The 10,971-nt window shown below is 40.1% G+C and overlaps 1 protein-coding gene across 1 annotated transcript in view; it reads left to right on the top strand.

The window, feature by feature from the left end:
• The first annotated feature begins 234 nt into the window (after positions 1–234).
• LOC147684151 (acetylcholine receptor subunit delta-like) overlaps positions 235–10,971 on the top strand; it is an 88,070-nt gene continuing 77,333 nt past the window's right edge. Inside the window, exon 1 of the mRNA XM_086944547.1 lies at positions 235–380. Within this exon, the coding sequence (XP_086800673.1) occupies positions 329–380 (52 nt within the window). The 5' untranslated portion in view covers positions 235–328. The remainder of the gene's footprint in view (positions 381–10,971) is intronic.

The raw sequence follows: 10,971 nt of genomic DNA, 5'->3' as shown, positions 1-10,971 counted from the left end.
ATGTATCTTGTGTGCTCAGTGCAGGCAGTACTGCTGTCCTAATGAGTGGAAGTTACTATAAAAAGCACATTCTTGTCGCTGGCAAGAAAAGAGCTAAAGCCCGAGCTCAACACACGTTCTCAACCCACCCTATGAATTCCACGCCAGGAATAGGAAGTGTCTATTTTTACTCCTCGGATGTGCCCCTCTCGTCGTCACCTCCCAGTTCAGCGACACTCCTATCTCGTTGCCACATCAGGCTCAGAAACTGGAAAATGAAACGTGGAGAGAGCACAGCCTCTTCCTAGCGCTTTCTGCGTCATAACCAGGACCCCAGGAGAGAACCAACATGTGGGGGGCCCCTCTCTTTGTGGCCCTGCTCTCGGCCTGCTCTATGCCAGGTAAGTAGGTTCCTGTGCCCTCTGAGGGGTGAAAGGCAGAAGCCCCTTTACCTTTGAACTCTGGGCATCGACTTTTAGAGCCATGGTCCCTCCCACTTCGGAAGCAACTTGACCTTTGAACTCTGGGCATCGACTTGGAGGGCCATGGTCCCTCCCATTTCGGAAGCAACTTGACCTTTGAACTCTGGGAATCGACTTGTAGGGCCATGGTCTCTTCCACGTAGGCAATTTGGGACGCCCCAGCCAGATGCTGTATGGATCCCAGGGGTCGCGCTTCTCAAACATTGAACTATCCTGGTCCTTTTTATTAATCACATATATACACATCTGTATAATCTTTGATGCAGGTTGACTCACTTATTTTTTAGTATAATCTTTGATGCAGGTTGACTCACTTATATTTGTATAATCTTTGATGCAGGTTGACTCACATATATTTGTATAATCTTTGATGCAGGTTGACTCACATATATTTGTATAATCTTTGATGCAGTTTGGCTCAGTTATATATGTGTATATTCTTTGATGCAGGTTGGCTCACTTATATATTCGTATCCTTTGATGCAGGTTGACTCACTTATATATTCGTATCCTTTGATGCAGGTTGACTCACTTATATATTCGTATAATCTTTGATGCAGGTTGAGTATAATCTTTGATGCAGGTTGACTCACTTATATATTCGTATCCTTTGATCTAGGTTGACTCACTTATATATTTGTATAATCTTTGATGCAGGTTGACTCACTTATATATTCGTATCCTTTGATGCAGGTTGACTCACTTATATATTCGTATCCTTTGATGCAGGTTGGCTCACTTATATATCCGTATAATCTTTGATGCAGGTTGACTAATTTATATATTCGTATATTCTTTGATGCAGGTTTACTCACTTATATATCCGTATAATCTTTGATGCAGGTTGACTAACTTATATATTCGTCTAATCTTTGATGCAGGTTGACTCACTTATATATTCGTATCCTTTGATGCAGGTTGACTCACTTATATATAATCTTTGATGCAGGTTGACTCACTTATATATTCACATAATCTTTGATGCAGGTTGAGTCACATATATTTGTATAATCTTTGATGCAGTTTGGCTCAGTTATATATGTGTATATTCTTTGATGCAGGTTGGCTCACTTATATATCCGTATAATCTTTGATGCAGGTTGACTAACTTATATATTCGTATAATCTTTGATGCAGGTTGACTCACTTATATATTCATATAATCTTTGATGCAGGTTGACTCACATATATTTGTATAATCTTTGATGCAATTTGGCTCAGTTATATATGTGTATGTTCTTTGATGCAGGTTGGCTCACTTATATATCCGTATAATCTTTGATGCAGGTTGACTAACTTATATATTCGTATAATCTTTGATGCAGGTTGACTCACTTATTTTTTAGTATAATCTTTGATGCAGGTTGACTCACTTATATTTGTATAATCTTTGATGCAGGTTGACTCACATATATTTGTATAATCTTTGATGCAGGTTGACTCACATATATTTGTATAATCTTTGATGCAGTTTGGCTCAGTTATATATGTGTATATTCTTTGATGCAGGTTGGCTCACTTATATATTTGTATCCTTTGATGCAGGTTGACTCACTTATATATTCGTATCCTTTGATGCAGGTTGACTCACTTATATATTGGTATAATCTTTGATGCAGGTTGAGTATAATCTTTGATGCAGGTTGACTCACTTAGATATTCGTATCCTTTGATCTAGGTTGACTCACTTATATATTTGTATAATCTTTGATGCAGGTTGACTCACTTATATATTCGTATCCTTTGATGCAGGTTGACTCACTTATATATTCGTATCCTTTGATGCAGGTTGGCTCACTTATATATCCGTATAATCTTTGATGCAGGTTGACTAATTTATATATTCGTATATTCTTTGATGCAGGTTTACTCACTTATATATCCGTATAATCTTTGATGCAGGTTGACTAACTTATATATTCGTCTAATCTTTGATGCAGGTTGACTCACTTATATATTCGTATCCTTTGATGCAGGTTGACTCACTTATATATAATCTTTGATGCAGGTTGACTCACTTATATATTCACATAATCTTTGATGCAGGTTGAGTCACATATATTTGTATAATCTTTGATGCAGTTTGGCTCAGTTATATATGTGTATATTCTTTGATGCAGGTTGGCTCACTTATATATCCGTATAATCTTTGATGCAGGTTGACTAACTTATATATTCGTATAATCTTTGATGCAGGTTGACTCACTTATATATTCATATAATCTTTGATGCAGGTTGACTCACATATATTTGTATAATCTTTGATGCAATTTGGCTCAGTTATATATGTGTATGTTCTTTGATGCAGGTTGGCTCACTTATATATCCGTATAATCTTTGATGCAGGTTGACTAACTTATATATTCGTATAATCTTTGATGCAGGTTTACTCACTTATATATCCGTATAATCTTTGATGCAGGTTGACTAACTTATATATTCGTATAATCTTTGATGCAGGTTGACTCACTTATATATTCGTATCCTTTGATGCAGGTTGACTCACTTATATATTCGTATAATCTTTGATGCAGGTTGAGTATAATCTTTGATGCAGGTTGACTCACTTATATATTCGTATCCTTTGATCTAGGTTGACTCACTTATATATTCGTATAATCTTTGATGCAGGTTGGCTCACTTATATATTCCTTTAATCTTTGATGCAGGTTGGCTCACTTATAGATTAGTATAATCTTTGATGCAGGTTGACTCACATATATTTGTATAATCTTTGATGCAGTTTGGCTCAGTTATATATGTGTATATTCTTTGATGCAGGTTGGCTCACTTATATATCCGTATAATCTTTGATGTATGTTGACTCACTTATATATTCGTATAATCTTTGATGCAGGTTGACTCACTTATATATTCGTATCCTTTGATGCAAGTTGACTCACTTATATATTCGTATAATCTTTGATGCAGGTTGAGTATAATCTTTGATGCAGGTTGACTCACTTATATATTCGTATCCTTTGATGCAGGTTGACTCACTTATATATTTGTATAGTCTTTAATGCAGGTTGACTCACTTATATATCCGTATAATCTTTGATGCAGGTTGACTCACTTATATATTCGTATAATCTTTGATGCAGGTTGACTAATTTATATACTCGTATCCTTTGATGCAGGTTGACTCACTTATATAGTCGTATAATCTTTGATGCAGGTTGAGTATAATCTTTGATGCAGGTTGACTCACTTATATATTCGTATAATCTTTGATGCAATTTGAGGATAATCTTTGATGCAGGTTGGCTCACTTACATATCCGTATAATCTTTGATGCAGGTTGACTCACTTATATATCCCTATAATCTTTGATGCAGGTTGACTCACTTATATAGCCGTACAATCTTTGATGCAGGTTGACTCACATATATTTGTATAATCTTTGATGCAGGTTGGCTCACTTATATATCCGTATAATCTTTGATGTTCGCATTCTTAGGCGTATCCATGTGAATATTTAGGATGTATGACGTTACAACGCATACTTTTACTCCGCATACCATTACAACGCGGTATTTACAACGCATACCGTTACAACGCATAGCGCTTTGGGGTGCTGGATAGTGGTAAGTATAATTTACTATTCTAACTCCAGTCCCCGTGGACCCTAGGGAAGGTGTTGGATAGTAAATTAAACTTACCTCTTATCCTAGAGCGCCCCCCAGCGCTATGTGTTGTAATGGTATGCGTTGTAATGCCTGCGTTGTAGTGGTAGTGCGTTGTAAAAAATGCGTTGTAACAGGTGAATACCGAATATTTACAGCACACCTGCGGTACATCACAATAGGCCGCTCCGAGGTAACTACCGCCTTTTGTGCCCTAAGCCATACATCTAGCTTCATCAAGTGTCTACTATAAGACGAAGGGCAGTGCAAATTGCCCCAAGACCCCCCCCCCCCTCCTTCCCCGGCAACCTTCTCTTAATTTTGTTTGTCGGAGGCAGGAAGAAAGATATATTTAAAAAATGATTCCAAAATATCTTGTATTTGGCAACAGGGATTGAACACAAGACCAGCTTCGTATTCACATGGAAAACACCTGAAAACTATTTTAGCCCCCTGAATGCGGTATTTAGGAGTGAAATACAGCTCTTGAATCATTTTGAAGTGTTGAATTTTAAGATTTGACGCATTACCAAAGAGTGACCCCCTAACATTCCACCTCCTCACTCATCCAAAACTTCCAATTACGCTAATTATTTTTCTTATTTTTCTGTAAACAAGGTATGCATTTTTTCTAATCAAGCCTTTCTTATGTGAACGACTTAATGCTTCGATTAAGGAAATAGGTTCCATACTGATATACCTGGACATTGTCAATACACTGATGCACGCAGATTCAGTCACTTATAAAATACAAAAGCGACTCTCTCTGTAAAGGAAGTAAAGATTTTTTTAAGTTGACCCAGTGCAGGAATCCTCGACTGCTCCAAGGGGATTTGTGTGCAGGCTTCCCCTGACATGCAAATGACTCTAGGCCCCTGAAAGGCACATCTCTCTACCCCAGCCCAACCGTTCCCCCCTCTGTGATCAATAAGTAAACATTTCCAGTTTTATCAGGGGTCTGGACATGCCTTTAACCACAGGAATGGAAGGCTGGTTGAGAGGCCGGCTACAGTTACTATATATAGCCTTTTTTCTTAACCCCTTCAGCGCTTATGACGAGCTCAGCTCGTCATGAGGCACAGTGGAGCTGTGCTCATGACGAGCTGTGCCCGTCATAACTGCCGCGGAACGCCCACGTGGGGCTAATTCCCCTCCTGTGCGGGCGTTCCATGGAAGTGGGTGGAGTCGTGACGAGCTCAGCTCGTCATGAGGACAGCTCTACTGTGCAGCATGATGAGCTGGGTACTTCACTACCACCGCGGGGGAATTAGCCCCACATGGAAGGGGTTAAGCCAGAGGCCATTGGCAACTCCTGTCTGTGTGTGAACGAGAGAGTGGGTGTATGTTTGCAGTATACATTTATTTGCAAGGGGTGAATGTTTACGCATGTTCAGGTGTGCGCGAGTGTGTGCAGTTGCATTGAAAAGTCCCACATACCATTGCTCTCAAAGGGCCAATTCATGCAGTCCTGGGAAAGTATGCATATATGTATGTAGTATGTTTGGATGTGGTTTTTAGGGGTGGGCGTAACTGGTGTCATTGCCTCTAGCTTAATTACTTGTAATTACCACAAAATTACTCCTAATTACTCATAATTAGGCGAGGGACATATTCCACCATTTAGCACATATTTTATTAGCACAAACTTAATCGTTGTATCCAAAATGGACTGGAGGATGCATTTTGCCCTAAATGCAATGGGACATGAGCAGCAGCTGTCAGTGCAGATAAGCGCAGTGGGGCGGGGTAGGATGGATGTCGACAGACGACGGAATAGGATATATTTATTTATTTCATTTTCCATATTCCCTTGTCTCTCGACCTCTCTTCCTCCTGCCCGCCACACCGCGTTTACCTGCACGGACCGCCGCTGGACACAAACAGCAGCAGCCAGCAGCCACTCTGTGCTCTGTAAGTATCTTGCTCGTGTCATCCTGAGGAAGAGTTTTTGCCCCAAATTACTCTTAATTACCCCAGTGTATGTAATCATGTAATTTTGCATCACAAGAGTAATGCTAAATAACCAAAATTACTCCAGCATAATAAAAATTCCTCCCAGGCCTAGTATTTACATGATGGGCACCTTGCCAAAAGGCAGCAGGAAACTCGACATGTTCAAAGGCAAAAACACAGTCAATGTGTGTTAAGAGGGAAAGCTGGTGTGTGGAGTGTTGCTGCATCAAGGTTTAGTGTTCTTTAAAGAGGTGAGTTTTCAGCTCTTTCCTAAATTGGGGCAGTTCTCATGGTTATAGAGATATCGTTCCAAATCCTAGGTGCTAAGCTGTATAAGGGAGGGGGTGAGCATATGTTCCTCCTTTCCAAAGAGTAAATTCTGGTCAGTAGCGTAATTCCTTATTTAAATACAACACAGTAATCCCGGTTGATTTGAGTGAGAATAGTTCTTTTTATTCACCACTTGATTAAATCCATTTCACTCTGTTAGCGAGTTCGCCAGTTTCCACGGGAACGAAGAAGAATCCCACTACCTCCAGGACACAGAAGCAAGAATGTGATAGGGAACACACTCCTCTCCACTGTCCCCTAAAAGTATGAGGAAAAAACCCAAGGAGTGTCCACCACTCTCCTCATACGAGGGGGTCAGCATACAGGAAGAAGTACTTCAGGTGGTGGTCCAGGCTATGGAAAAGAACAGGATGCACTATATATCATATACGCTAGACATACAAGTAATACTCAAAACATTGACATGCGTGGCTGTCACCAAGAAATTCTTACCCCAAGTGAAGGTCGAGATTGCTGTAAAGATGTGTTCTGTAGCTCATGGGGAAATCCAGTAGGCCCAATAACCAGGCCAGGAAGGGCAGAACTCACACACCCAAACATACAAAAGAAAACAAAGGGTAAGGAATGAGGTGTACCGACCGGCTGTGCAGGGGCAAGAACAGCGGAGCAGTATCACACTCAGGAGGAGTGACACGCGGCCCCGAGGGAGAAGCAGGGCAGAGCGCTCACTCTCAGAAGGAATACATAAAAGGAAAGAAAAAGAGTAACCTCCGTTTGCCACAGAGTTAGGGGCTAAAGTCACGGGCAGAGCAGGACGCCCGCAAAATGCGTGAGAATAGGTAGGGGATACAGCCAGCGCCTGCCCGGGAGCTGCGAAGGAGAAATGACGGCAAACGGCTAGTAACTTGCCAAACGAGCACGGTGAAAGCTGGGCACAGCGGAAGATACCGGCAACAGGATGCAGGAAGAAATGGTCACAAAATGCCAAGAGGGAGCTGCAAAACGCTGCGGCTAGCGCGTTACGAAAACCAGGAAGTAGTAAGGGGGCGTGGTACTGGAACAGTAAGCCAAGCAACGGCTAAGTTCAGACGCACCTCTTTACGTGCGTTAGGGAGCGTCTAAAAACACCTATTATTTACAGTGGTTAGGGATAGTGATATATAACGGGACGGGGATTCCGGAACAAGCACACATGTCAAAGTTTTCATCGCCAGCCTCACCGGTTCCTAACACACTCATTTTTATTTTTTCACAGAATAAGTTATTAGGGAAAGAGAACAGCCGAAACGTGTTTCGCCCTTTGTGGCAAATTGAGCAGGGCTTTCTCAAGGCTAGTCATTTCGTTCCAGTGTAATGGTGTCAAACGATCAGTCTCTACACATTCAAAATTATTATAGGAAATTGTATTTAAACATCCAATTGAGAGAGCAGCAGCAGGGCTTGTGTGCGGCTTGCTTGCAGTAGTAATAGCAAACTCTGCCTCACTTTCTCTTCTCTTCTTTTCTGTTGCCTTGTTTTTTATGCTTTACACTACTTTAGTTCCAGTCTGATGGTGTTCTGGCTGCCATGTGCAGCGAGCCACCAGAGCTGGCGAGCTACTGAGCCTGGTAGGTAGTGTTGTCAGTTTTATTGGGTCACTTTAAACCTTCAAAATGTGTTATGGGCCCTTCAACTTTGCATGTCTGCATAAAGAAGCTCAGAGTCGTAAACAACGCTGTAAACAAATAACATAACAGAGCTGACAAGTCAGAGGCCAGAATGTCAGCGAAGGCGAGCGCAGTGGCCTCGTGAAAGAGAAACTATGAAAATGAGAAAGAACAAAACAGACAAAAAAGAAAATTGAGAGAGAATGCATGAAAGAAACAAATAAGAAAAATGGGAAGAAGAGAAATATAGATATTGAATGGAAGAGATAAATGGGCTTTCGGGAAGAAAGAATGGGGGATGAAAGGAAAAATGCAGATTTTGTGTGAAAGATACAAATAAAACAAAAAAAGCGGGATAAATGAAACAGTGAGAACAGAGAAGAAATACCGAAAAAGCAACACAGAAAGTAAATGAAAGAGAAATAAAGCGAGAATAAAGAGTGAGAAAAAGAGTAAGAAGGAAAAAAGTAAGAAGTAAAGCAAGAGTGGAAAGAATGAGAGAGGAAAGTAAGTAGCAAGAATGAGAAAGAATAGGAGAAAGCAGTAGAATAGAGATAAGACTAAGGCAAAAAGGAAATAAAAGCACAAAAGAAAAAAAAGGTGACAGAAAGATAAAATAAGAGAAGGAAATAGTAAAAGAAAATGCAGGTGAAACAAATGTAGACTGAAGAGATAAAAGAGTAGTTTGGAAATACATTTAAAAAAGGGGAGAGATGAAAGGAGAAGCAGATGAAAGAAGAAAGAACTCCATAGGAGACCATAGAAAATGAAACGGCGAAAAATGAAATTAAAAAGAAACAAGAAAGAGAACAAAGAAAAAGAAAGAAGGAAAAAAGTAAAGAAAGGGGGGTGGAACTGGGAAACATTCTTTACCACAACATTTTTACAACGCGGTACCATTACCACACAGGTTTTAAAACGAAAGTCGTTACAACGACTTTCGCTGAAGGGCGCTCTAGGATAGGCAATAGTTTAATTTACTATCCAACACCTTCCCTACTATCCACGGGGACTGGAGTTGGAATAGTAAATTAAACTATTCTCTATCCAGCGCCCCCCAACGCAAGTCGTTGTAACAACTTGCTTTGTAAAACCTGCGTCGTAACGGTATGCGTTGTAAAAGCACGCGTTGTACCGTCATACATCCAGTGGAACTATAATAGACAGCCGTATATTACAGATAAATAAATCAAGGTAGGAAATCGCAATAAAGTAGAAGAAATGGGTGGATTGAGACAGGTAAAAAATGGTGCAGAGACGGGATGAAAGAGGAAGTCAATGGTTGAGAATAAGGCTGGTGAAGTGGAAGATTGAATGAAACTGAAATGAAGAAAAATGTTGATAAGAGAGTGTGAAACAGACTTGAAAGAAGCAGGGCAGAAACAGTAGTTGTGGGCGATTAGAAGGTAACAGGGAAAGCCAGAGGTGATAGAGGATTTAGGTTAGCTTGAGCAGTACATGGTGAGAGTAGAGAAATGTGGTGAATGAATGTGAGCACAGTGGCTAGATTAGGTCAAGCTTTCCATCCATCACTTTGCAGTGGTTAGGGATAGTGATAAATAACGGGACGGGGATTCCGGAACAAGCACACATGTCAAAGTTTTCATCGCCAGCCTCACCGGTTCCTAACACACTCATTTTTATTTTTTCACAGAATAAGTTATTAGGGAAAGAGAACAGCCGAAACGTGTTTCGCCCTATGTGGCAAATTGAGCCAGGGCTTTCTCAAGGCTAGTCATTTCATTCCAGCGTCATAGTGTCAAACGATCAGTCTGTACACATTCAAAATTATTATAGGACATTGTATTTAAACATCCAATTGAGAGAGCAGCAGCAGTGTTTGTGTGCGGCTCGCTTGCAGAAGCAATAGCAAACTCTGCCTCACTTTCTCTTCTCTTCTTTTCTGTTGCCTTGTTTTTTTATGCTTTACACTACTTTAGTTCCAGTCTGATGGTGTTCTGGCTGCCATGTGCAGCGAGCCACCAGAGATGGCGAGCTACTGAGCCTGGTAGGTAGTGTTGTCCGTTTTATTGGGTCACTTTAAACCTTCAAAATGTGTTATGGGCCCTTCAACTTTGCATGTCTGCATAAAGAAGCTCAGAGTCGTAAACAACGCTGTAAACAAATAGCATAACAGAGCTGACAAATCAGAGGCCAGAATGTCAGCGGAGGCGAGCGCAGTGGCCTAGTGAAAGAGAAACTATGAAAATGAGATAGAACTAAACAAACAAAAAAGAAAATTGAGAGAGAATGCATGAAAGAAACAAATAAGAAAAATGGGAAGAAGAGAAATATAGATATTGAATGGAAGAGATAAATGGGCTTTGGGGAAGAAAGAATGGGGGATGAAAGGAAAAATGCAGATTTTGTGTGAAAGATACAAATAAAACAAAAATAGCAGGATAAATGAAACAGTGAGAACAGAGAAGAAATACCGAAAAAGCAACATAGAAAGCAAATGAAAGAGAATTAAAGTGAGAATAAAGAGTGAGAAAAAGAGTAAGAAGGAAAAAAGTAAGAAGTAAAGCAAGAGTGGAAAGAATGAGAGAGGAAAGTAAGTAGCAAGAATGAGAAAGAATAGGAGAAAGCAGTAGAATAGAGATAAGACTAAGGCAAAAAGGAAAATAAAAGCACAAAAGAAATAAAAGGTGAAAGAAAGATAAAATATGAGAAGGAAATAGTAAAAGAAAATGACAGGTGAAACAATTGTAGACTGAAGAGATAAAAGAGTAGCTTGGAAATAAATTTAAAAAAGGGGAGAGATGAAAGAAGAAAGAACTCCACAGGAGACCATAGAAAATGAAACGGCGAAAAATGAAATTAAAAAGAAACAAGAAAGAGAACAAAGAAAAAGAAAGAAGGAAAAAAGTAAAGAAAGGGGGGTGGAACTGGGAAACATTCTTTACCACGAAACTTTTACAACGCGGTACCATTACCACACAGGTTTTACAACGAAAGTCGTTACAACGACTTTCGCTGAAGGGCGCTCTAGGA

Source organism: Lissotriton vulgaris, chromosome 11 (assembly GCF_964263255.1).
Source record: "Lissotriton vulgaris chromosome 11, aLisVul1.2, whole genome shotgun sequence".
NCBI classification, from domain to species: Eukaryota; Metazoa; Chordata; class Amphibia; order Caudata; family Salamandridae; genus Lissotriton; species Lissotriton vulgaris.
This window is presented reverse-complemented; position numbering and strand designations above follow the sequence as displayed.